This window comes from Dermochelys coriacea, chromosome 28, assembly GCF_009764565.3.
Source record: "Dermochelys coriacea isolate rDerCor1 chromosome 28, rDerCor1.pri.v4, whole genome shotgun sequence".
Classification (NCBI taxonomy): Eukaryota; Metazoa; Chordata; order Testudines; family Dermochelyidae; genus Dermochelys; species Dermochelys coriacea.
In genome coordinates this window covers 11,922-37,758 of record NC_050095.1, presented here as the reverse complement: position 1 = coordinate 37,758, position 25,837 = coordinate 11,922, and the positions used below count along the sequence as shown (strand labels likewise).

The 25,837-nt window shown below is 58.3% G+C and overlaps 2 protein-coding genes across 24 annotated transcripts in view; one reads left to right on the top strand and one right to left on the bottom strand.

The window, feature by feature from the left end:
* Positions 1–1,636, top strand: part of AP4M1 (adaptor related protein complex 4 subunit mu 1) — a 5,839-nt gene extending 4,203 nt beyond the window's left edge. For 2 of the 4 annotated variants that reach the window (XM_038386112.2, XM_043503665.1), the window contains 6 exons: positions 51–157; positions 271–362; positions 441–485; positions 625–675; positions 846–963; positions 1,199–1,636. In XM_038386112.2, the coding sequence (XP_038242040.2) occupies positions 51–157; positions 271–362; positions 441–485; positions 625–675; positions 846–963; positions 1,199–1,390 (605 nt within the window). In that variant the 3' untranslated portion in view covers positions 1,391–1,636. The remainder of the gene's footprint in view (positions 1–50; positions 158–270; positions 363–440; positions 486–624; positions 676–845; positions 964–1,198) is intronic. The other 2 variants (XM_043503666.1, XM_038386116.2) reach the window with 2 other exon arrangements.
* On the bottom strand, positions 1,617–25,837 carry STAG3 (stromal antigen 3). 20 transcript variants are annotated; one of them, XM_038386100.2, is made up of 34 exons: positions 25,655–25,837; positions 25,134–25,326; positions 23,687–23,798; positions 23,146–23,259; positions 22,352–22,448; positions 22,017–22,093; positions 20,104–20,308; positions 18,762–18,913; positions 18,467–18,540; positions 18,167–18,290; positions 17,926–18,024; positions 17,648–17,727; positions 17,381–17,488; positions 16,980–17,079; positions 16,786–16,897; positions 16,576–16,679; positions 16,248–16,340; positions 15,868–15,957; positions 15,231–15,431; positions 8,898–8,968; positions 8,553–8,640; positions 8,252–8,332; positions 8,046–8,138; positions 7,759–7,927; positions 7,476–7,609; positions 6,963–7,064; positions 6,614–6,759; positions 6,287–6,415; positions 4,679–4,869; positions 2,659–2,809; positions 2,467–2,571; positions 2,305–2,386; positions 1,956–2,030; positions 1,617–1,860 (listed from the first exon to the last, which is right to left on the bottom strand). In XM_038386100.2, the coding sequence occupies exons 2-34, from the start codon at positions 25,289–25,291 to the stop codon at positions 1,852–1,854; spliced, it is 3,726 nt and encodes a 1,241-aa protein (XP_038242028.1). In that variant the 5' UTR covers positions 25,292–25,326; positions 25,655–25,837; the 3' UTR covers positions 1,617–1,851. The 20 variants fall into 20 exon arrangements, with proteins under 20 accessions (XP_038242028.1, XP_038242031.1, XP_038242025.1 ...); XM_038386097.2 differs by having other exon boundaries at positions 1,718–1,860; positions 8,493–8,640; positions 16,576–16,682; positions 25,655–25,786; XM_043503657.1 differs by having other exon boundaries at positions 1,718–1,860; positions 8,046–8,135; positions 8,493–8,640; positions 16,576–16,682; positions 25,655–25,786.

The window sequence follows — 25,837 nt, the reverse complement described above, 5'->3', positions numbered from 1 at the left end:
GGTGCCCCAGCTCTGACCCCCCCAGCTCTGACCCCCTCCTCCCCCCACAGGCTACGGCACCGCCGTCCGCGCCGACCAATGCGCCTTCCACAGCTCCGTGAAGCTGGACGAGTTTGAGAGCAGCCGCATCCTGAAGGTCAATCCCAGCCAGGGGGAGGTGAGCCCCATGGCGTGTCCTGAGCCCTCTGCAGCCCCACGGCCTGCAGCTGGGGGCCCAGCCCCTGGCATGGCCCCGGAGTGCCCGGCCTGACCCCGCTCTGCTCTCCCCAGCTCCCACTGATGCAGTACCAGCTGTCAGACGACATCCCCTCTGCCCTGCCCTTCCACCTCTTCCCCACCCTGGAGCGGGACCCCACGGGCAGGTGAGTTGAGACTGCAGCCGGGAGCACAGCGCCCCTCGGCCCAGCCCCTCAGCACTCACCGTTCCCATCTCCCCACAGGCTCCGTGTTTACCTCAAGCTCCGCTGTGACCTGGCGCCCAAAAGGTAAGAGCCCAGTGAGCTGGGGGGCTCCCTGGGGTGGGGATGGCCCCTGCCATCCACGCCCCCAGCCTCTGAGCAGGCTCCCAGGCTGCAGGGAGACCTGCCCTCCTGGCCCCAGTTCACTGCTTTCTCTTCCCTCCAGCCAGGCCCTGAATGTGCGAGTCCAGCTGCCGGTGCCGAAGGGGGTCGTCAGGTGGGTGACATGGGCTCCCCTCGAGTATGGGGGGCTGCAGTGGGGGGGAGGGCAGGGGGGTTAGAGGCAGCCCTTCTCCAGCAGCTGGCAGGCCTGGGCCCGGAGACACCTCACTGGGGCCTGGCTCCGGCAGGGTCAGTCCCCACCTCTGGCTCTGTCCTCTCCCCCAGCCTGTCCCAGGAGCTGAGCAGCCCCGAGCAGACCGTGGAGCTGCAGCCCAGCCTCAAGGCCATTCGCTGGGTGATCCCACGCGTCCAGGGGGGCTCCCAGCTCTCCGCCCTCTTCAAGGTAAGGCCTGGCCTGGGTCAGGGAGGGGGGAGATGGCCCCTGGCCAGAGTGGGGAGGGGTAGGGCAGGGGGCCACACCCTGGTGCTGGGGAGAGGGAGGATAGCCCCTGCCCTCTGCAAGGAGGATGAGCTGCAGGGGCAGGGGGCTGAATGGATGCAGGCTAGGGCTCCCCTGTCGATGATAGGGTCCCAACCCTGCTCTGCCCTGGGCAATAACCCCCTGGCTCTCCCTGCAGCTGGAGGTCCCAGGGCTGAGCAGCTCCTCGCTGCTGGAAGTGGGGCCGGCGAACATGTCCTTCGAGCTGCCCATGCACACCTGCTCTGGCTTGCAGATCCGCTTCCTGCATTTCACAGCCCCCCCGGCTGGGCTGCCCCACCGCTGGGTGCGCTACGTGACCCACAGCGACTCCTACGTCATCCGCCTCTGAACCCAGCCCCACCGCTGGGTGCGCTACGTGACCCACGGCGACTCCTCCGTCATCCGCCTCTGAGCCCAGCCCCACTGCTGGGTGCGCTAGGTCATCCTCAGCAACTGTTCTCTCATCCACCTCCCTGGCTGCATCCCCTGCCCCACAGCATTGTGCAGTAACTCCTAGGGCGTCCCCTCTGCGCTGCGCTCTTCCAGGCTAGTCACCTCCCTGCACATAGGACTCTGGCAATAAACAACTTTATTTGTGAGTAGAACCAACCCCCTAACATCTGGAACAGCAGCCCGGCCAGGGCACCGACAGAGCCTGGCCTAGACCCCTCGACCCAGACTCCCCAGTGTGCTCACCCCCACTGGGAGGCTGGTCCTGGAGCCGGGCCACAGAGAAAGAGCCTGGTGTGTAATTCCCTGAGAGAGGCCCCGTTCCTGGACAGGGATGGTCTGCCGCCTACTCCAGCCACATCAGGGATCCTGGGGGGGAGAGATTCCCACTAAGACTTGGCTCCCCCCACTGCAACACGGCAGGTGCCCCCCCTCCCCCGGCTCTCACACTTCCCTGCGCTCACCTCGATGCCAAGGATGGTGGAGTCAAAGAGGTCCCGGAGCTGGTCGCCCTGGGAGCTGTGCGAGTGGATCAGCGGCTGGAGAGGCAAATGCCAGTGCCTTAGTGCCCTCTGTGCCCCCAAGCCCAGCCCCTCCTGCCGCCAGCAAGGCAGCCAGAGTCCTGACTGCAAGGTAGAGAGAACCCCAGGGGAAGGGGCTGTGGGGAGCCAGGCCCCACACACCCCACTGGACGCAGCTCACGTTAGGGTCATCCCCAGCCAGGCTGTGTGAAAGGGGCCTGCCCCAGTCAGGCCGGGGCTCATAGGCCCTCAACACATCACCAATAGCCCTTCCCGCCAAGGCTCCCCTCACCCTGTCCAGTCCCTGGGGATCCTCCTCATCACTGCTCTCCTCCTGGATCACCATCTCCTCCTCCTCCTCCATCAGGCTGAGCCTAGGGGGTACAGGGCAGTGTCAAGGGGGCTCTGGCCCAGAGAGGGAGAGCCGCCCCGCAGGACAGTGACTGCTACTCACCTGTCCATCCTGCTGCCCAGCCCAGGTCTCGAGGCGCTCCGGGGGACCCGGAGCTGCTGCTGGCTGGGCGATTCTCGGGAGCGCTGGGAGCTGAACCAGGGCTGGCTGCAAGGGACAGGAGGCAGCAGGGTCAGAGCAGGTTAATCTGTCCCCCATCCCCGCTGTCTCTGCCCTGCCCCCGATGGGTCTCACCTCTGCACAAAGTCCAACTCGGAACCCTCCTCCTCCTGCAGCTGCGCTGGGCTGCCCGGCTGGTGCCCCCTTTTCAGCACTGTTGATGTGAGCGTCGGGGTCTCCAGGCGGCTGCTCAGCTGAAGGCTGGAATCCCCTCGCTGAGACGAGTCTGCAACAGGAGACACACAGATGCCAGGTGATCCAGTCCTGGCCCTGGGGTCACCCCACTGTCCCCTCCCCCCTACCTGCACCCTAGGCTCTCCCCTCCCCCCGGCTCTGCTGTTGCCCCCCAATCCTGACCCACCTCCCCTGCTATCCCAGCCTTGGGCTCTCCACCCCCCAGCCAGTCTGCCAGTGCACCTCAGTCCTGACCCGCAGCCCCCGATGTGGTGCTAGCAGGCCAACGCGCCAATGTCTCAGTCCAACACTGACAGCTACACAGCTGGAAGCGGTCCGGCTCACCTGCACCTTAGTACAGGTAAAATGGGTATTAGAGTGGTAAGAATATGTTTAGACTTTATGCTTGTGAGCTGCTGCCTGTGTTAATCTCACATGTACCATCCGTGTCCCACATTGCATGGTAGTGTTTGGGCCTGTGACTCTGTAAACCGCCAGACAGGAGAGAGACATTAACTAGCGCTAGGGTCTGGGACGGTGCAACTGGAACTTCCCTAGGGACTGTCAGCAAGAGGACACGAGACTTCTACTGTTCTGCACTCTTCCCCAGGAAGGAGAGTCACGCAAGCGGACTCCCAGCAGGTGTACCAGAACATAGCTTGAGGGGAATAAAGCCCCTGACAAGAAGGAACTGATTACACTGGAGGCAAAGTGTGTGTTTGTAAGCATGACTGGCCTACCCCACAGGACACAGAAGGCTTGCAAACTATGGCAGCTTTCATTACCTTTTCAAATTTGAGATTGTAACTCATCTGTGTGGCTCTCTGTCAACTTGTTTTAACCTTGTAAATAACTCCCTGGTTTCCTTTCCCAGTTTCTCACACAGTTTATCATGGCTACAAGCCTTATCCTTGGTGCAAGTCCTCAGGTGGAACTGACCTGGGGTAAGGGACTGACCCTTGAGGAGTGGCAGTAACCTGAACACTGCTGTAATGCTGTGACACAGCTAAGCCCACCTGTCCCTGAAGGGCCTGTCTGTGACCCTGTGTGACGAAGCAGGACTGTTCTTAATATTTCCTCTGAATAGTGTGGGGGTGCCTCAGTTTCCCCTGTGCAGTTCTTAAGTATCTAGGTGGTGGGATAAGAGTGCGTGATCCTTGAAGAGCCCTAGAAGGCAGGTGTGTGCAGGGGTCTGGACACAGAGCATGGTCAACACCCTGTTTCCTGACAACTGATGGCCTGGGCCCTTCCCCCCTGCAAGGTGAGAGCTAAAGGGTTGGAGAACAAAGGAATCAGGTGCCCTCCTGGCCTGGGGAAAGGGACAAAGCCCAGAGGAGGAGTTGGGGCTGGAGAGAGTTTCAGTTTGGGGCTGGCTGGGGTCGAGGAGTGAAATGCAGACGGGGTTGTCTGGCTCACTGCCCCCTCAAAATGGACCCGGCAGAGGGGTCCTGTTCTCTGCACCTACAAGCTCTGTGTTAGACCATGTTTCAGTCGTCTAATAAACCTTCTAATAAACAGTAAAACCAGTTTTACTGGCTGGCTGAGAGTCGCGTCTGACTGCGAAGTTGGGGAGCAGGACCCTCTGGCTTCCCCAGGAGCCCCGCCTGGGCGGGGTCGCTGTGGGAAGCGCATGGAGGGGCAGAGGATGCTGAATGCTCCGGGGTCAGACCAGGAAGGGGGAAGCCGTCTGAGCTGTGAGTCCTGCAGACAGGCTGCTCACAGAGAGGAGACTTCCCTAGAGTCCTGCCTGGCTTCATAGTGAGCAGTTCCAGAGTATCGCCCAGGGACTCCATGACACCCTGTTACCCTGCCTGAGGGGCTGCCCTGAGACTGGCGCTCACGCTTCAGACTAGTCACTGCAACCAGCGTTACACCTGCCATTTCCTAGCAGGGGCAGCAGTGTGTGGCATTTGCCCCTCACCATCCAGACGTCTCCTCTTGGCTGCGGCGCTGGGTCTCCTCCGGGGTCGGGGGGCTGCAATCCGGCTGGCGTCAGAGCCCATGTCATCCAGGGATCTCAGGGAGCGGCGATATGTCAGGAGTGGATTCCAGGCCTTCCCTCTCTGCTGTGGGGAGAGCCTGGCCTGGCAGGTCTGCTCCAGGTAGGACAGGCTGTGGGAGGGAAGGCATAAGAACGGCCAGAAGTCCATCTAGCCCAGTGTACTGTCTTCCAACAGTGGCCAGTGCCAGGTGCCCCAGAGGGAATGAACAGAACAGGGAATCATCCAGTGAACCATCCCGTCGTCCATTCCCAGATTCTAGCAAACAGAGGTTAGGGACACCATCCCTGCCCACCCTGGCTAATAGCCATTCCTGGACCATCCTCCAGGAACTTCTCTAGTTCTTCTTTGAACCCTGTTATAGTCTTGGCCTTCACAACGTCCTCTGGCAAGGAGTTCCACAAACTGACTGTGCGTTGTGTGAAGAAATACTTCCTTTGGTTTGTTTTAAACCAGCTGATGGTTCATTTCATTGGGTGGCCCCTAGTTCTTGTGTTATGAGAAGGAGTCAATAACACTATATACTTTCTCCACACCCATCATGATTTAATAGACCTCAATCATACCCCCATTAGTTGTCTCTTTTCCAAGCTGAAAAGTCCTTCTCCTCATACGGCAGCCATTCTGTACCCCTAATAATTTGTTGCCCTTTTCTGAACCTTTTCCAATTCCAATATGTCTTTTTTGAGATGGGGTGACCACATCTGCACACAGTATACAAGATGTGGGGGTACCACGGATTTATATAGAGGCAATATGATATTTTCTGTCTTGTTATCTCTCCCTTTCTTAATGGTTCCCAACATTCTGTTTGCTTTTTTGACTGCCACTGCATGCTGAGTGGATGTTTGCAGAGAACTATCCATAGTGACTCCAGGATCTTTCTTGAGTGATCACAGCTAATTTAGACTCTTTCATTTTATACTAATAGTTGGGATGATGCTTTCCAATGTGCATTACTTTGCATTTATCAACACTGAATTTCATCTGCCATTTTGTTGCCCAGTCACCCAGTTTTGAGAGATCACTTTGTAGCTCTTCACAGTCAGCTTTGGAGTTAACCACCTGGAGTAATTTTTGTGTTGTCTGCAAATTTGCCACTTCACTGTTTACCCCTTTTTTCAGATCATTTATGAATATGTTGAATGGGCCTGGGCCCAATACAGACCCCTGGGGGACACCACTATTCACCTCTCTCCACTCTGAAAACTCACCATTTATTCCTCCCCTTTGTTTCCTATCTTTTACCCAGTTACTGATCGAGGAGGGGACCTTCCTTCTTATCCCATAACAGCTGACTTTACCAAAGAGCCTTTGGTGCGGGACCTTGTCAAAGGCTTTCTGGAAATCTAAGTACACTATATGCGCTGGATCCCCTTGTCCACGTGCTTGTTGACCCCCTCAAAGGCAGATTAACCCTTACAGCATGGAGGCCACTGCAGTCACCTCCCAAGCACTCCTGAAAGTCCAGTTATCCCCCCACCCCAAGGAACTCCCACCCCCACCAGTCCACCTCCCTGGGCACTCACAGCAGTTTCTTGTCCGGGCGCAGCAGGCGGGGGGAGAATTCGCTCAGCACCTCCAGGAAGGGCAAGTTGAGGGGCCCCAGCTCTGAGCCAGAGGGTGCTGGCTCCTGGAAGGCAAACTTGATCCCAGCCCTGGGCAGGAGAGAGAAAGAGATGAGGAGCAGGATGGTGGGGAAGACACACACCAAACCCTGCAAGTCCAAGTGCCAGCCATCCCATCCCCACGTTAAGTGCGGACCCCAGCATGCCCCTCCTCAATCCTAGAGGCTCCCGGATCCCAGCATGCCCCCACAGCTCTGCTCTGCCCCCCACCCAACCCCCCCATCTCACTTGTGCAGGGCGACCAGCGCCTGGCGGTTGTGCAGCTGGTGCAGGCTGAAAAACATGGAGAAACGCCGTGCCAGGTCCCGGATCTCCAGGAAGGCCTTACTGTAAACTGCGTCCGGGCCCTGCTGCAGCAGCAGCTCTGTCAGCAGCTGCACAAGGGGCAGAGAGTCAGACATGGGGCCGCACGGCAGCCCGAGCACCATCCTCCAGCCACCTCCCTACACAGATGCACAGGGACGGGGCCAACCCAAGGGCTTCCCCAGCCCCCCCACTGCATACACATGGATATGGATCAGCGACAGGGGCTCCCCTCTCCCCCAGGCAGCACTGGGCACAACCCCCTCCCCGGTACCTGCTGCAGGCTGAGGAGAAGGGTGCGGGCCCACTCATCCCGGTCAATCTGCCGCGCCCGGCTCAGCGTCTCCTTGATGATGTCCCCGTAGTCCTTGTAGAACTGGAAGGGAGAGCAGGGTGGTGGGGGCCCCGACTGCCCAGCCCCGCCGATGGCGAGTAGGGCTGCAGGCTTGTCACGGCTGCTGTGACTTTCCTTTGGGGCCAGGATTTTAAGAAAAACTCCCCTGCAGTGGCGGCGCCTGCCCGCAGGGCTGGGTCCAACTTCCCGCTCTGGGTGCTGCAACCTGGCACAAGGAGTCAGGCGCAGGCCAGGCCAAACCTGAGCAGTGCAGCAGCCCCGTGTGCTGGGTGGGTCACAATACCTGCAGCAGGGAGCCAGGTGCAGTCCCAGACATTTGAGAGTCTATTCCTCCGATCTGCACCCCAAGCTTTAGCTGCCCACCCCTTAGTATGGTAGGAGCACCCCTGCCCCCCGCCCTGTGCAGTGGAGTCCCTCCCGCATCTCCCCCACCTTGGCATAGTGTTTGAAGACGTCAGAGGCAGCACTCAGCTCCAGCACATTGTAGATGATGAGTTTGCAGAACCCGGCCAGCAGGTTGCGTCGTTGGTGTAGCCTCTCAATCTTCCCCTCACTGTCCTCCTCATCTGCAGAGGAGGGGTGGGGGGTGAGGCTTTTGCCCCACAGATCCCTCTCCCCATTTCTCTGTTCCCCCCTCCCTGCTCAGCCCCCTTCCCCCAGCCTGCCTGTCCACTCTCCCGCCACTGCCCCCCGGCCCTACGGGGCAAGTACGCACCACTGCCCACGAGCTCGGCATGGTTGAAGACGTGATCCATGAGGAATCCGGCCAGCTGGGACTGCAGGGCGACCTCGGGCCGGTACACCAGCAGCTCCAGTGCCTCCCGCTCGCCTCGAGTCAGCTGCGGGCTGAACACCAGCAGCAGGTCACTCAGCAGCACAAAGGCCTGGACAGACAGAGGCAGAAGGATCACCCCACAAACAGCACTGCTGGGGGGGGGCTCCCAGACCCCCTCCCCCAGCACGCCCGAGCTGCAGCCTGTCCAGCCCTTGTCCACCTCTCACCTGCTCTCGGACACTGGAGTCCATGTCGTTCAGGCAGCTCTGGCAGAGGGAGCAGAAGGAGGCAACTTTGCGCTTCAGGGCCAGCAGCTCCTTCTGGGGTAAGAGCAGAGGAGGCTATGAGGGGCAGGAACCCCAGGCCACAGAGGCAGGGCCAGGGCTGCCCCCCACGCCGCCCTTCTTGGCAGGGACTTCCCCATCGGCCTCACCTGCGCAGGGACGGTGTCAGAGACATGAGCCAGATCCCACAGAATGCTGAAGTGGACACAGGTCATGATGGGGATGACCACCTGCAATGGAAGCCCAGAGTGAGAATGTGGGGCAGCAGTCCCCCTCAGTCCCAAGCTGCCCCACTGCATCGCTGCTTCCTCTGCCTCCCCTCCCCTGGGTCCAGACAAGGGCATCCTCTGCCCACAGTCCCCCACGCTGCCCGACAGGGCAAGGCCCCACCTGGGTTCCGACTGTGAGGAGGCGGCCAGGCTCCTGGCTCCCTGAGAGGCCCCCCAGTACCTGCTTGGGGACCTCGCCTGTGTCCACAGCTCGCTGGAGGAGGAGGCTGCAGGGCTCATAGAGCTGCCATGGGGTCAGGTCATGAGCACTGCAGAGAGAGAGAGAGAGAGAGAGAGAGTGCCTCGCTCACAGGGGTGTCCTAGCCCCCGACCCCCTACCACCACAGGGCAAGGATGAAGGGACCCATGTGAACAGGGAGCAGGGGAGGCTCCTCCCCACTCTGCGCTCCCTGGGCAGGCAGGGACACCCTCCAGGAGATGGGACGGGAAGGGCAGAGCTGTGTGACCAGGCCCCGCTGTCCGGATGGAGCTTGCGGGGGATGGGGGGACGCAGTCTGGCACTCACTTGTGGAGGACGGAAATGCGCTTCAGAGTGGCAGCCATGCTGTAAACCTCGTCTTCGTCCAGGTACGAGACCTGAGGGGGGACCGAGACATCTCAGTAGGGCAGGCCCCTAGGTACCAATCTTACAGCACCCCTTGGAGCCAGCACAGCACCCCCAGCACTGTCCCTGAGCGCCTGGCGCCCCCCCGCTCCCAGTTACACACTATGTACACCCCACACCCTGAACACCTGGTGTCCCCACTGCCCCCAGCCACACGCCCCACTCCCTGAGTGCCTGGTGCCCCCAGTAACATGCCCCATACATCCCACTCCCTGAACGTCTGGTACCCCCTCCCACACCCCCCGTAACATGCCCCACTCCCTGAGCGCCTGGTGCCCCCAATGTCCCGTCACATGCCCCACTCCCTGAGCACCTGGTGCCTCCAATGTCCCCAGTCACATGCCCCACTCCCTGAGCGCCTAGTACCCCCAATATCTGCAGTAACATGACCCATACACCCCACTCCCCAAGGGCCTGGTACCCCCGGCTCCCAGTTACACACTACATACACCATACTCCCTGAGAGCCTGGTGCCCCCAAATCCCAGTAACATCTATATATACCCCACTCCCTGTATGCCTGGCCCTCCTAACCCCCAGTGCCTGCAGCAACCCGCCCCATACACCCCACTCCCTGAGCGAACTCCCCAGTGCCTGCAGTAACATGCCCCATATACCCCACTCCCTGAACGCCCGGCTGTGACTAAGTAGGAACATTTTGTAATATTTTTGTAGTCCTGTTTGGACCTGTTTCTCCATATGCGGCAGTGTTACCCCGTGGGTGGAAAAGTGTTTGTTCTCAGGGCAGTCAAAGAGACAGAAGGGTGGGTGTCCATATCTGCCTGGCCCTTAGTCTCCATGTCAATGGAGCATCTGAGAACACAAGGGCAGATCACAGAATCATAGAAGATCAGGGTTGGAAGGGACCTCAGGAGGTCATCTAGTCCAATCCCCTGCTCAAAGCAGGACCAATCCCCAACTAAATCAGATCCAATCGCCAAGACCTAGCAAGCCAGGATCCAGAGGGAGATGGACTTCCCCTCTCAGCAGGCAGGCTAAAAAATGCTTAATTACCTTCTGGTAATTGTTGTTCTTTGAGATGTGTTGCTCATATCCATTCCAATTAGGTGGGTGTATGCTGCGTGCAGTCGTTGGAAAGTTTTTCCTTTCGCAGCACCCGTCAGGTGCTCAGGGGGTTCTCAGAGCAGAGCAGGGGAAGGCTGGCTCCCAGAGTCAAGGACTGGAATGACCTAGCAGATCACTGGTCTAGATAACACCAGCGGGGAACGTCGCACCGTCTCTGTGGACCTTGAGCAGGACCTTGTGCACGAGAGGGCTCAGGGGAAAGGCGCAAAGGAGACAGCCTCCCCAGGGTAGCGGGAATGTGTCCTCGATTGAGCCCAGGCTGCTTCTCTGGAAGGAGCAAAACGAGTGGTGAACAGGTCGACCTGGGGAAACCCCCAGTCTGGAAAATGGAGTGCATGTCTGTCTGTCTGTCTGGACCACTCGTGGTTGTGGAAGGACCTGCTGAGGCGGTCCGTCAGTACGTTCTGGACTCCTGGCAGATATGATGCTTCCAGGTGAATGGAGTGGGTTATACAGAATTCCCAGAGCCTGAGGGCCTCCTGGCAGAGGGGCAAGAACCGGGTTCCACCCTGCTTGCTGATGTAAAACATTGCAGCGGTGTCCGTCATGACTGCCACGTATTGGCCTTGCTGTTGAGACTGAAAAGCCTGGCATGCGAGTCACACAACTCTGAGCTCCTTGATATTGACATGGAGAGAGAGCTCGTCCTGCGCCCAGAGGCCCTGCGTTTGGAGATCTCCCAGATGTGCACCCCAACCTAGAGCCGACGTGTCCGTAACTAGAGACGAGGAGAGCTGAGGGCTGCTGAAGGGGATTCCCTCGCAGACTATCTGAGCATTGAGCCACCACTGGAGTGACTCATACCTTCTGTGGCACCATGACCACTAAGTTCAGGCTGCCGCACCCCGGGGGGGAGTGTCGAGGTGAGCCACGTCTGTAGAGCCCTAAGCCTCAGCCTGGCACGCCGGACCACGTACATGCAGGTGGCCTTCTGACCGAGGCAATTCCTTGCTGTAGTGGTTGGGTACTCTCTCACACATCAAATGATGTATGACACGGCTTGGAATCGGGACTCTGGCAGACATGCTCTTGCCTGGACCGAGTCCAACACTGCCCCAATAAATTCTATTCTCTGGGTCGGTGACAAGGTTGACTTGTTCACACTGAAGAGGAGACCGAGTCTCTCGAACGTGGATGTGGCCAGACTGATCTGCAACTCCACCTGCTCTCTGGTGTGCCCCCTGAGTAGCCAGTTGTCAAGTTAGGGGTATACCTACACCTGCCTCCTTTGGAGGAAGGCTGCTATCGCCGACATGCACTTTGTTACCGCAATTTCACTAGAACCAACTCAGGGTTACACTTACATCGGTTTTATTAAACGCCGCTATTGGATCAAACAGAAGAGGGATGGAGCTTATTCATACATGCACACATTCAACGCATTCATATCCTCATGCACCCCCACATTCATGCAGGGGGAGAGTTACGGGAGACAGCAGAGGAAGCCAAGAAGCTGAAGCATAGTAGATCTGGTGTGTCCGCCTGCGGTCACGGATCCGGGTCGGCAAGCAGGCCAAGAAGAGGAGACAGCTGTGAGCGTGCAATCTTCCTTTTATTGGAACTGGGGGGAGTCTGTCAGGTACACTGAGTTTTCCTTCTGTGTCCATCACAGCATTTCCAGACGTTCTTTTCATGCATACCAGGTTATTCTTTTCTTTACAGCACCCCATGATTGCCTTCTAAGGGCAGATTACATCAGACACACCTGCCTCCTGTCTCTGGGCTCTTTTCTCCTTGCAGTTCCTCTCCCCCCAGTCCCACAAACTCCCTTGTTCACACTCCCTTCTCTCCCACACACACTCCCTTATTCACACTCTCCCTAATCACATGATGGAATATTGCAAAGCTTGGAGGTTATACAAGTGGTAACTGAAAAGGTTACAAAGCCTGCAAAAGTTACAAAATGTAAAAGGCTATGCTAACAATGACTACAAGTTACAAACTTTGCAGAAGATTACAGAACTTAATGATCATACTAGCAATGACTGAAAGGTTACCAATCTTACAATTGCATTCTACTGGATTGAGCGGAGGCTTTACACAACACGCTTGGTGAACACTCGTTGAGCTGTCGACAGGCCGAAGGGAAGGACCGTGAACTGATGTTTTTGGTCGATCACGAACCTTAAGAAGCATCTGTGAGCAGGGCAAATCACTATGTGAAAGTATGCATCTTTCATGTCGAGAGTGGCGAACCAGTCTCCCGGATCCCAGGAAGGGATGATTATATTGAGAAAGACTATGCAGAACTTTACCATGAACTTCTTGAGTCCTCGCAGGTCTAGAATGGGTCTGAGACCCCCCCGTCCCCTTTGCCTTGGGGATTAGGAAATAACGGGAGTAGAATTCCTTGCCCCTTAGCTCCTGAGGAACCTCCTCCATTGCTCCTATGGCGAGGAGCGCCTGCACCTCCTGGATAAGGAGTTGCTCACGAGAAGGGTCCCTGAAGAGGGTCGGGAAGAGCGTAGGAGCAGAACTGAAAAAAATATCCCACTTCCACCATGTGAAGAACCCAGCGGTCCGATGTTATTTGGGACCACGAATGGTAGAAGTGGGATAGACGGTTCAAAAAACACGGGGAAGGATCCAGCATTGAGACAGATGCTCCGTCCTCGGGCGCACCTTCAAAATGTTTGTTTTGAGCCTGACAAAGGCTTAGTCGGGCCCTGGCCCTGCCCGGATGGGGGATGGGAAGGCTTACACCTGCCGTTCCTACCGTGCGCCTGTAAAAATCCTGCCTCGGCTGAGGAGAATACGGGCACTGTTGCAGCAGTTGGGGCTTAAAGGGCTTTCGTTGGGTTGCCGGGGTGTGTGCATACCCCAAGATTTCATTGTTGCCCTGGAGTCTTTGAGGCTATGCAGCCTGGAGTCAGTGAGTTCAGCAAACAGACCCACCCCATCAAAGGGTAGGTCTTGCACAGTTTGCGAACCTCGGGTGGGAGACCCAAAGCATGCAGCCATGAGCTACGCCACACAGCTATCTCTGAGGACAAGGTGAGTGCTGCCGAGTCTGCAGTGTCCAGTGAGGCATGTAAAGAGGTCCGTGCCACTGCCTTGCCCTCCTTGACAACTGCCCCAAACTCCTTCCTGGATTCTGCTGGTACCAGATCCCTAAACTTCAGCATTGAGTTCCAGAAGTTAAAACTGTATCTGCTCAGGATCGCCTGTTGGTTGACAATCCTGAGTTGCAAGCCCCCCCGCCAGGGAGTAAACTGCATCTGAATAAATCCAGGCGCTTGGCATCCTTAGATTTAGGTGCTGGGGCTTCCTGATCCTGCCTCTCCCTCTCATTTACTCCAGATACTACCAACGAGCAAGGCTATGGGTGTGTGAACAGGTAGTCGAACCCCTTGGAGGGCACAAAGTACTTCCTCTCCACACCCTTAGCGGTGTGAGGGATGGAGGCTGGGGTCTGTCAAACAGTCTTTGCATTGGCCTGGATATTTTTGATGAGGGGTAGAGTGATCCTGGATGGTCCTTCTGGTGCCGGGATGTCCACCATAGGGTCCTCTGACACTACCACCACCTCAGCTGCAGGTTCAAGTTCCATGCCCCCCTGCGCAGGAGTTCCTGGTGGGCATGGCTATCTGTAGGGGGTGGCCCTGAGACGGAGGTGCCCACCACCACCTCGTCTGGGGAGGATGAGGACAACACTAGTGGGGGAACTGGGTCCTTCTGACCCTCTTGGTCCTCAGGACCTCCTGCCCCACCTCTAGCTCCGTGTCAGACACTACAGGGTCTGGCTCAGGAACTGGGGTGTGTTCCGGAGGAGGTGGTGCGCCCGCCGGCTCCTCTGCACCCCTAGGGGTGGGCGAGTGGCCGCTGCCTCTGGCACCCTAGGCTCGGACGCCACTGAGCGTGAGGCCTTGGACTGGGCCACCCTGGGCCTGGCAGTGCGCCCATGGGGTCCAAAATCTCACTGCTCTGGCCCATGCTACTGTGCAGGCCATGGCCCTGCACCGACGTCAGGTCCGTCCCGTACTAACTTCTGCTGGGGCTGCTGCCAATATTTGGACCCCATCTCCGAAAATGGGGACCGGGACCACGATGGCCGTCGCAGTGCCAAACGCACCTAAGCCAGGGAGCAGTGCCGCAAGGCAGGGGAGTGGTGCCACGACCGGGGTCTGCGCAGAAAGTCGGATTGGTGCCGATACAAACGGTGCCGAGATCAGGACCTACTGCACAAAGGTGATCTGCATCGTAAGCGGGAGCGCTGGATCGGTGCCACGAGTCAGACCCGCACCACAAGTACGACTGGTGCCATAAGACTGATCGGTGCCGGGACTCCGAGCGGTACCTCCCGTCTGCGGGCCGAGTCGAAGGGCAGATCATCGCCGGCTTTCCCCGGGACTGCGCTGCCCATGGCGGAATCGGAGGCTTAATGCGAAGGGCCAGGGACCTCGGTGCCATCATCGCTGCTAGGGGAAAAACTTTCCGATGACTGTGCACGTGGTGCACACACACCTAATTGGAATCGATATGAGCAATCACTCGAAGAATCCAGTTTCCCCAGCTGGAGAACAAAGGACTGGAGGCGTATGAGGTGGAGGGACAAGTTTTGGCTGCTGGAAGGCGTTTGTGCTCTCACCTGCAGTCTGACCCAGGAGGTCGGATGGACGGACAGACGGGGTTCCCCACAGAGTGGCTGGGCTCTGGGCTACCCACAATGGACGATACTTTAACCATTTCTCTAGACTCCCCTAAGCTTCCTGTGCTGTGCGCCACTTAACGAATAAACCCGGCTGTTCTGACAGTGCTGTGCGAGTGTCACTGCAAGCACCAGGCAAGGGGTGTGAATCCCTGTGGAGCGGGCGAGTCTCCCTGGGACTTGCTAAACGAAGCTCACAGTGGTGGGAGGGGGACCAGGGGGGCTTCATGCCCAGAAGTCCAGCCTAAGGAGGCAGCAAAGCCACATAGCTTCCCCTGGGGGAAGAGGGAGACCCTTTGGGGGTCTGACCCACTGAAGGATCCCTCCTAGAGACCATTCTGAAGCTGTGAATCCAGGAACTGGACAGAGAAACCCTCACAGAGAGATGCCCTCTCCACTCCCCTGCCTGGCTGCCATTCCAGACCCTAGCAGTCCCCCACTCCCTGCAGTGACATCCCCTTCCCACAGGGTCCCAACCCTAGCCCCAGCCCCGGGAGGTACCTGGAGGAGCTCGGCCACCTCCTGCTGGAACTTGTCAGTCAGCGCGTCCACAAGGCAGCTGCGGGCCAAGTCCACACGGCTGTAGAAGGTGAACTCTGGGTTGCAGAGTACGTACAGTGCCTGGGAGGCAGCCTCCAGCACCTCCTGGCAAGTGTGCTTCTCCACCACCTCCCGCAGCTGGGCCAGCAGCTGCTCTAGGTACTGTGGGGAAAGAGGGTATGGTGGGGCTGGGCAGAGAGGGGAGAACTCCTGGGAAGATGATGGAGGGGAACAGGTAGACTCTGGAGAATAAAGAGGGGGATCCCCAGCTCCTGCAAAAGGAGGAGAAGGGCTCGCAGGCTGCGACTCACTGTACCCCTGTCCAAGAGGACCCCCCACTAGTTGCATCACTTGGATGGGAGGGGTCCCCAGACAGTACAGTGCAACTCAGCCAGCACCTCAAAGGAAGCAGCTAATGGGGTCCCCTCCTCCCACCCCAAATGCTCCTGTTCCCATGGCACTGCAGGCCCCAGAGCACCTGGGTCTCCCCTGCTCCTGGACTGGCAGCTCTGGAGCCAGGACTCCTGGGTTCTCTCCCTGGCTCTGGGAGGGACGTGGGGGCCTGGGAGCCAGGATTGCTAAGACCCACCCTCAGTACCTTCTCCAGCCGCCCACTGCTGTAGAGGCTGAGGTTGAAGTAGCACGGCGCCGCCAGCAGGAGCACCACCTTCTCCGCATCAGCTGAGAACTGCGGGAGCAGAGCAGGTGTCACTCAAGCAGGGAGGCAGCAGGATGGGGCAGACACTCCCTCTTGTACCCCCCCCCACGTATTACCTAGCTGGGAACGGCCTCACAGCAAGATTGTCCAGATTATGGCACGTGAGGCCCTGGGGTGCCCAGGGAAGGGCAAAGGCCAGACCCAGGGTTCCTGCTTCATCATGGCCCCCTCCCTCCCAGCTGCAGGTGAAGAGCAGAGGCAGGAAGGGGCATTTTGCTTCCCCCGGGACCCACCTCTGGGAGGTCCTCCCCTCCATTTACCTTGGCCAGCAGCTGGGGCAGCAACGGGATGAGGTACTGAGTGAGTTTCTCCCTGTCGTCCTCCAGGGCCTTCCGCTCCCGTGCTGAGAGCACCTGGCACAGGGGATGGTGCTGTGAGAGCTGGCTCCCCTGCCTGGTGGCTGCAGACGCTGCAGCGTGCACACCTCCGGCCAGCGGCACAGGGACCCAGCTTGCGTACCCCCTTGGGGGAGTGAGGAGGGTGAGTGTTGAAGTCTCTGGGCCCATGGGAACATGTCACCCAGAGCCGCCGAACCCCCCGGGGGAGCTGGTGGACAGCACTCCCCTCCCTTCTCTCAGGCACTTTTACCTTCTTGCCAGGGCCCCTGCCGACGGGCGGCTTCCCCTCCGTGGCCTGGCGCATGCTGGACACCAGGATCTCGATCAGGGCGTTTTCCTGCTGGTCGCCCCAGCCTGCTGTGGGGAGAGGGAACAGGACCAGGACCAGGACCAGCCCCAAAGGCTGCCAGGTAGCTGTGACTCTCACCCCGTGCATCACAGCCTCCCCTCCCTCACTCACCCTCCTCCAGGGACTCCTCCAGCAGAAGGTGGGTCAGCCCATCCCAGTCCTTCAGCAGGGGGGCAGCACAGTCCCACAAGCTGTCCACCAGGTACGCCGCATGCTCATGGAGCTGGGGGAGGAGAGGGGAGACTTGGTGAAACTAGCCCCCACACAGACCCCCCACCTCCTCCAGACCCCACTGCGCCCCTCACCTCGCTCTCAATGAAGAAAGCCAGCAGCAACCTAAAGAAGTCCCTGCTCCCCCCACGGCGCCCCTTCTCCTTCACGGCTTCCCAATCCAGGTCAAACTGCCTGCAAATCACACACACATTAGAGAGGGGAGAGCCAGGATGCCTGGGTTCTCTCCCCAGCTCAGGGAGGAGAGTGGGGGCTGGTGGGTTGGAGAAGAGGAGAGGGAATGTTGTATCTCAGCCACCTGTGTAAAGCACAGGCTGAGATTGCAGGTTAAGGCCTGAAGGGAGGAGGAAGGTGAAACCCCTCTGTGTGGAGTGGTTGTTGGGGGAGCCCTATACCCCGGGGGAAGGAAGGTGTATATTTGTTGCCAGCCCCACGCCCCCTGCTGGCGGTGCTGTGACCGCGCTTGCTCACTCACTTCCTGTAAAGAAACTCCCCGGCCGCAGCAGCCAATGCCCGGTTGGAAGCATACACCACGGGGTAAATGGCCTCGCAGTCCTCATCTGTCAGCATCTCCTCCATGTTCCTGCCCACAGAGCAGGAGAGGCTCAGCCTGAGCAGGGAGAGGGGTCTCCAGCTGCCCCACACCATGGGGCTCACTACGTGCCCCTCCCAGCTTCCTGAAGTGTCCTGAATGTGCCTGGCCTCCCTCATGTCCCTGCTTGGCTCCTAGCGCCGTACTCACTGCAGGATCAGGGTCAGCAGCTTGATGGCCTCCACACCCACATCAGACTCTTTGTCCAGGACCATGGACACCATGCGACCCTGAGAGCCACAGAACGGAGAGTCACTCACGGGAGGGGGCATCGCAGGACGGGTAAGGGGGCAGCAGGGCCCCACAGGAGGGAGGCCTCCAAGGGTGGGCTGCAGGGGGACAGGCAGGCGGCAGGGCGGGCTCCCCAGGAGGCAGGGGCGTCCCAGCGGCAGGGCAGGCAGCAGGGCAGGGCAGGGCAGGGCACTCACCTTGAAGCGGCTGGTGAAGAGCTCCATGCGGGCAGCCATCTCCCGGCTGCGGTACAGCCCCTGCAGGGCCTTCAGGCACTTGAGCCGCACCTCCCGCTGCTGTGGGGATGGAGAGGCTGAGAGCCAGGCCAGCACCAGCCTCTGTCCCTTCCCTGCCTCACAAGTCAGAGCCCCGCCTCTGGATCTCCCTGCTCCCCTCCAACACCAAGGCCCTAGCCCTCACCGAGCCCCTGCTCCCCACCTTGTCGTGCAGGGTCCAGCCGATGTATTTGAGGTAGCTGTCTGTCAGGAAGGAGGCGCTGTAGCTCTGCATCCAGTTCCCCATCTCTTCTATGCAGATGGCCCGGATCTCAGGCACCACGTCCCTGCCAGACAAGACATGCAGCATACCCCTGCGGCGTCCGCCCCTCGTCCCCTCAGCATGCGTGAGCCCCAGCCCGCTCCCAGCCTCAAGTGCAGACGGCACATTGCCATCCTAGGGAAAGACAGGGACTCCCTGCAGAGCCACACCCAGCTGGCGGGGGCCCCTCCCCGCACTCACCTGTAGCGATGCACAAAGACCCCTTTGAAGATGGCATTCATCATGTTCTCGATCTCCTCCTGCTGTTCCTGGAGCTGAGACAGACACAGGTGCCACCCACACCACTCCTGCAGTCCCTGCTCCTACCAGCCCAGCACCCACCCCCACCACCTCCATCCCCTACCCTGCCCCTACCATCCCAACACTCCCATCCCATCCCCACCAGTCCAGCACTCCCTGGCACCATGCCCCCACCCTACCAACCCAGCGTCCCCTAGCACTGCCCCTGCCAGCCCAGGGTCTAGCCTTTGCTCACCTCCCTGCGCTTCTCTAGCAGTGCCTCTAGCTTGTCTGTGGCCCTGCGGCTCGGCCCCTTGTTCCTCTCAGCCTCATACTGCCGCTGGTTGTTGTCTTTGTGCAGGCTCACGCCCAGCGCCACCCTCACCAGCGCTGTCATCAGCTTCATGGCTGTCAAAGAGCATGGAGTGAGCAAAGTGGGGAGCTGTGCATGTAACCCAGTTATGGATCCCCAGGATTGGGGCTACGGCCCCCACTTTGGAACAGTCTCTAGGAGGAACCCATCAGTGTGCCAGACCCCCAAGGGGTCTCCCTCTTCTTTCAGGGGAAGCCACACGGTTTCATCACCTCCTTAGACTGGGGTTCTGGGGCTGCAGCCTCCCTGCTTCCCATCGTGAGCTCTGTTCAGCGAGTCCCAGAGACGGACCCTTGGGGAGACTCGCCCGCTCTGCAGGGATTAACACCCCTCGCCTGGCATTCGCTGTGACACTCACATAGCACTGTCAGAACAACTGGCTTTATTCATTAAGTGACACACAGCACACAGGAAGCTTAGGGGAGTCTAGAGAAATGAAGGTTAAAGCATCCTCCATTCTGGGTAGCCCAGAGCCCAGCCACGTTGCAGGGAAACCCTTGGTTCAAGCTGTTTGTCCGTCTATCCGACCTCCTGGGCCAGACTCCAGCTGAGAGCCCTGACACCTTCCAGCAGCCAGCACTTGTCCCCCCACCTCATCTGTTTGTTCTGGAGCTGGTGAAATGCCATTCCCCACCTCTCAGCAGGGAGGCTAAGTCCATCTCCCTCTGGGTCCTGGCTTGCTAGGTCCTGGTGATCGGATCTGCCATTGTGTTCTCAAGAGCGCCACTGGTATGGGGCCTACGGCCCAGACAGCTAGCACCCACCCCTCTGTCTCCTCGCCTGCCCCAAGAGCAAACAGTCACCGCCAATGTTTCCTCTAATTTTTGATAGGCCGGGTGCGCAAAAAATTTCTTCTGTGCAAATTGTTCCGCTTCTGTGCAAATTTTTGTGCGCGCGGTGTTTCACCATGTGCGCAGGGTTTAGGACCTGTGTGAGCGCACGCACTCGCACAGCTTAGAGGGAACAGTGGTCACCACCTCTCTACCAGCCTGGGTAACAATGCAGCATATAGGGGAAACTGAGATACAAACAGGACAACAATATTACAAGATACGCTCCTCTGCAGAGAGGCCATCCCTGGGCTCCCAGCTCCGAGCCCATACAGGAACGCACTGCGACACAGCAGAAAGCCAGGATTCCCTGACCCAGGCACCCTGCTCTAACTGCTACCCTGCAGTTGGAATGCTAAGGCAGATACCGTTCGCATCCCTGGGGCTGGACTCACCTGCGAGGGTGCTGGTGTGGCGGAAGGCGCGCACCTGGGAGTCGGAGAGGCCAGTGAGCAGGGAGATGAGTGTGTCCATGAGGTACTCGTCGTAGATGATGCTGTACTGACAGCGTCGCACCAGCACTGTCACCAGCTCACAGAATCCCACCTGGAACTTTCGCCATGGCTGAGTGGTCAGGACCAGTGGGTACTCAGCAGAGTCCTGCAGAGGGGAGGACAGGGAAGGCACGAGGGGTGAGACAGGCGTGACGTGGACGTGCCCAGTTACACCTATGTCTGACCATTTTCTCGATACTTCACCAAAGGCCGGGGGTCATGTGTGGTCTCCACTGAAAGCTAAGGATTAGTGGATGGCCATGGTTACTTAGAGATGTTTGGTTTCAGAGTAGCAGCCGTGTTAGTCTGTATTTGCAAAAAGAAAAGATGTTTGTACAGGAACTATTTTAAGAGAAATGTAAAATATAGACTCATTCTGTTCCAAACCGTTGGAGCTGAAGCACACCATCTGAAGCGGGGTGAGTCTCAGAGCCAACTCAGCTAAGAGAGAGAATAATTAACCTCTTTCAACACAGCCCCACCCTGTGTTTACAGTTTGGGCAATATGCAGGCCTGAGCATTTAGACAGAAGAACCCCAAGAAAACCCTCTGAGTAGGGAACCCTCAGGGCTAAGCTGAGGTTCATGAAACATCCTCATTATGAAAAGAGACAAAGTCTGGGAGAAGGATGGGCACAGGATGTGATCCACTCTGCAGGCAACACTCTGTCAGCATGAGTGTCTGATGAAAAGCGGATCCCAGCTTTCTGGACTGGATAAATGCTGTAAGGACAGACCATTGGGTTAGAAACACTTTATGAGGCTGTCAGTAAATACAGGCTACAGATTGCAAGTCAAGCATTTCTTTTCCCTGTACCCTGATGTGACGCAGCAGGGATGGGGGAGTGTTGACCTGGGAATGTGGCAAGGGAGTTGCGAATACAGACCAACAGGGCGGCTCACTGGGGATGGGATACCTGAGAGCATGTAACCTGAGCTGGGGGTGGGGGGGGAAAGAGGTAACATCTCTGCCCGGGAAACTGGACATAGGCTGCAGGAGAGAGCCTGATGGAGGGGTTTTGGTTTCAGTTTTGGGCTGGGTGGTGGAACGCAGGGAATCCCAAGGCTGGGGTCTAAGCTCCCTGCCCCCAAGAAGGACTTGACTGAGGGGTCATGGTTGTACCCACAAGCTCTGTTTTAGACTGTGTTCCTATTGTCCAATAAATCTTCTGTTTTACTGGCTGGCTGAGAGTCATGGTGAATCCCAGGAAGAGGGGTGCAGGGCCTGGACTCCCCCACACTCCATGACACCTTATGTTTCCAAATCCATTTCCTGGCTTTTATTTGAATCTTTAGCTTGAGCTTTGTTAAATCAACTTCACTCCAGTTTTACTAGACACCTGCCTAAGAGCCTTGTGCTCAGGAGTGCTGAACAGAGGAGAAGCTGGTGGAGTGGGGCATGGTGCTCCCATGGGGCAGCAGACTGGTGTGCATTGCAGGTGTCCAGAAGATAAGGGGCTGGGCATTCGAGTGTAATGAAGTGGGGCGTGTGGATTGCTAGCCCGCACTGGGAAAGAGGGGGCTTGTGACAGCCCAGAGTGGAACCCTTGTGCTGCCAGCAGTTTTGTAAGAGTGTACCCCTAGTGGGCACAGACAAGGCTCTCTCATACACCATAACCATGGAGTAGCGATTTACCAACAGGTATGGGGGGGGCACCGCCCACTGCCCCCTATGCCAGCCCCCATGCTCCTCCGTCTCCTCCCAACCACCCTGCCTCCTTACAGGGAATGAGCTGGGCCCTATATCCATTACCCCTACCCTCCTGGGAGCCCTGCCTGGACAGCTCCTCCCTCCCCACCCCACACACTGGGCACCTCATCAAACTGCTCCGTCAGCTGCTGGATGATCTCTGAGTTTTGCTGCTTCCTGAACATCTCCGGGGTCACCACACCTGCCAAGGGGAGAGAGGTGAGAACAGGTGGCAAGGGGACAACCAGCCAGGATCCTGCCCTGGGCTCCCCACAGACTACCCAGGGATCTCAGTGGTTCCTCCCCCAGAAGACGCAGGGAATGGGGCTTGGAGCTCACCCTAAAAAAAGGTGTTGGGGCAAATCCAGAGGTGGGTACCAGCGCCTGGAGCTGAGCTGTGCCACACAGACACAGATGGGTACAGGGCTGGGCCAGGGATCTCAGGATGCAGGCCTCTCACCTTTGCAGCCACAGGAGCGGATGAAGAAGTTGACGAGCTCCAGGAACCCGGCTTCCTTGTTCTGCTTGTAGCTCTCCAGCCAGTCGTCCACCACGGACTTAGGGTACAGGAGACGTGAGGAAAGAGAAGGAGAAGTGGGGGTTACGCAGGGCATGGGATACAGAGATAGGGCCTGAGCACCCAAAGTCAAGCAGTGAGTCAGCAGAGCCGGGAACAGAACCCAGGAGTCCTGGCTCCCAGCCCCCTCTGACCACTAGACCCCACTCCCCTCCCAGAGCCAGGGATGGAACCCAGGAGTCCTGGCTCCCAGCCTCCTGCTCTAACCCACCAGACCCCACTCCCCTCCCAGAGCCAGGGAGAGAACCCAGGAGTCCTGGCTCTCAGCCCCCCACTCCCCTCCCAGAGCCAGGGACAGAACCCAGGAGTCCTGGCTCCCAGCCCCATGCTCTAATCCCTCTGCCCCCACTCCCCTCCCAGAGCCAGGGAGAGAACCCAGGAGTCCTGGCTCCCAGCCCCCCTGCTCTAACCCACCAGCCCCCACTCCCCTCCCAGAGCCAGGGAGAGAACCCAGGAGTCCTGGCTCCCAGCCCCCACTCCCCTCCCAGAGCTGGGGAGAGAACCCAGGATTCCTGGCTCCCAGCCCCCACTCCCCTCCCAGAGCCAGGGACGGAACCCAGGAGTCCTAGCTCCCGCTCCCCTCCCAGAGCTGGGGAGAGAACCCAGGAGTCCCAGTGATACTCCAGTGCAGTGATATGGGGAAGGTGGAAACAGGGGGTTGAAGAGGGTGTGATTACCTCCATGGCACTCTTAGCCAGCCTCACTACCTCAAAGAGGTTGCTGGGCTCCTGGTTTCTCTCAGCCAGGCTACCCCCATCTCTGCTGGCGTCTTTCCGGGGTCGCTTGGCTGTCTTGGGGAGGAGAAAAGACATAGGCTGAGCCCTGGGTTCAAGTATATCACAGCTTCATGAGAAGTGTGCCTGAGAGACAACACTGAACCCATGCTGCAGGGACCCCAAAGCCAGGAGAGGCTGGGGTTCCTGCCCTGGCTGGCCACAACAGGGGGAAGGGGGAGGCTGGGACCAGAGTCAGAAGTTCCTGGGCTCTGCTGCACCTGCATCACATCAGCTCCATGGCACAAAGCTGTCTGAAGCAGAAGAGCTGGGATCAGACTGAGTGAGGGCAAAGAGAGGCTAGGGGGGCACAGAGGACCAGGCTGAAGCTCAAGGGGGTTGAGGGTGTCCACATGAGGGGATGTTGGGGAACCAAGGGGGTATACCAGTGTGCGGCTCAGGGGGCTGGGAGACTGGAGAGGAGACAGGCAAGGGCCATGCATACCAGGGTGCAGCTAAGAGGGGTCCTAGTGCCCCGCTTGCCGCCCTTCCAGAGCGTGTCCTCAAAGTCACTGCCTGAGTCGGAGCCACCTCCATCCTCACTGCTGCTCAGGTCCCTGTGGGCAGAGCACACGTCCTGAGCAGAAAGCCCCCATGGCTTCACTGCCCTTCCCCAGCTGCCCTCCTCACAGCCCTAGGGCTCCCACCATGCCATCTGGCATGCCCACACCACCCCAGCGACCTCTGTGGTCTGAGGTCTCCCCAGTGATAGAGATGTAGGACTGGAAGGGACCTCAAGACTAGTCCAGACCCCTGCACTGAGGCAGAACTAAGTAGTTTTCAAACTGGGGTACACAAGCTCTCGTCAGGGGGTACGTGAGAAAAATCCTGTGGTGGCAGACAATGCACCGTGTTATCCCTTACCAATCTTTGTTTCTGCTTTCACAGGTACATTATAACCCTCTCTCAGATGGGGGTATGCGGTACGTTCTATTATTTGGAAAGGGGTATGCTGCCTAAAAAGTTTGAAAACCACTGAACTAAACCATCCCTGACAAGTGTCTGTCTAACCTGCTCTTAAAAACCTCCAGTGCCGGAGATACCACAGCCTCCCTGGGCAATTTGTTCCAAGGCTTAACCACCCGGACAGCTAGGAAGAGTTTCCTCATGTTTTACCTAAACCTCCCTTGCTGCAGTTTAAGCCCTTTGCTTGTTGTCCCGTCCTCAGTACTGAAGGAGAACAATTCATAACCCTCTTCTTTATAACAACCTTTTACGTATTTGAAAACTGTTTTCAGGTCCCCCCCTCAATCTTCCCTTCTCCAGACTAAACAAACCCCATTTTTTCAATCTTTCCTTATAGCTTGTGCTTTCTAGACCTTTCATCATTTTTGTTGCTCTCCTCGGAACTTTCTCCAATCTGTCCACATCTTTCCTGAAGTGTGGTGCCCAGACCTGGACACAGTACTCCAGTTTAGGCCTCATCAGTGCTGAGTGGAGTGTGTCATGCTTATATCACTCCCGCAAATACAACCCAGAATGATGTTCACTTTTTTGGCAGCAATATCACATTTTTGCTCATTTATTTTGGGATCCACCTCAATCCCCAGATCCTTGCCTCAAGTGCTCCTCCCTAGGCACTCACACTTCCATTTTGTATTTGTGCATTGTGTATTTGTCCCTCAGAGTAAAAATTTGCATTTGTCCTGAGTGAATTTCACCCTATGTTTCAGACCATTTCTCCTGTTTGTTCATTTGGAATTCTAATCCTTGCAACCTGCTTGGTACCGTCTGCAAACTGTGTAAGTGTGCACTCTATGCCATTACCCAGTGCTAACTCCTAACCCATCGCCCTCCAGCTTTCCCCAAGTCTGTCCCCACACCAGCAGTCCTCCAGTGCTGCCCCCCGCCTGCTCCCAGACAGCCGGCACAGTGCTCTGCACCCCACTCACAGGACATCTGGCACCCCGGAGGCTGGCAGGGAGCCCATTTCCGCATCCCCCTGTGCCACAGAGGAGCTGGGGCTGGCCCACATGCCCTGCGGCTGCACCAGGGAGGAACTGGAGCTGCCTGGGGAGTCGAGAACGCGGGAGGATTTCCGCAGTAACATGGCGGGAGGCAGCAAGGCCTGGATCCGGGAGCAGCCTGTGGGAAGAGCATAGTACATGTGACGGGATAATTGGGATGGAGAACATGGCCCCCACAAAGGCAACAAGGGGAAACCACCTGCAGAATCACCTACCCCTGCTCTACAGACACCCCCCTGGAGACTGGCCCTGAGCCAGGCCAGCAACCCCAACAGGGACCCACCCACGGGCTGTCACACACCCCAGGAAACACTGAGGGGAGTCACCCCCTCCCCCCACAGGGACCCGCCACGGGGCAGTCACCCCCCCCGGGACACACTGAGGGGAGTCACCCCCACAGGAACACGGGGGCGGGGCTGCTCCTCACTGAGACACCCCCCTTGCACCTCACGGCAGTTGGGGGGGCGTCACGCGGGGGAAGGGGTCTCGAGCCCCCAACGGTAGCTAGGGGGCCGGGGTTCGCGCTCCTCTATCGCCCGCTTAGAATAAGGGGGAGGGGAGTCACGTGGGGGGAGCCTCGCGCCCCCTTCACCCGCCTGGCCGCTGCCGCGCGCGCCGCTCTAACGACC

Coding starts and splice junctions, on each gene's coding strand:
- STAG3 (XM_043503649.1), bottom strand. CDS start 25,291: ATGTTACTGCGGAAATCCTCCCGCGTTCTCGACTCCCCAGGCAGCTCC. Junction 20,309..22,016: donor TGACGGAGCAGTTTGATGAG/GTGCCCAGTGTG, acceptor TCCCCTCTGCAG/GACTCTGCTGAGTACCCACT. Junction 7,610..7,758: donor TGCCGAGCTCGTGGGCAGTG/GTGCGTACTTGC, acceptor CCTCCTCTGCAG/ATGAGGAGGACAGTGAGGGG.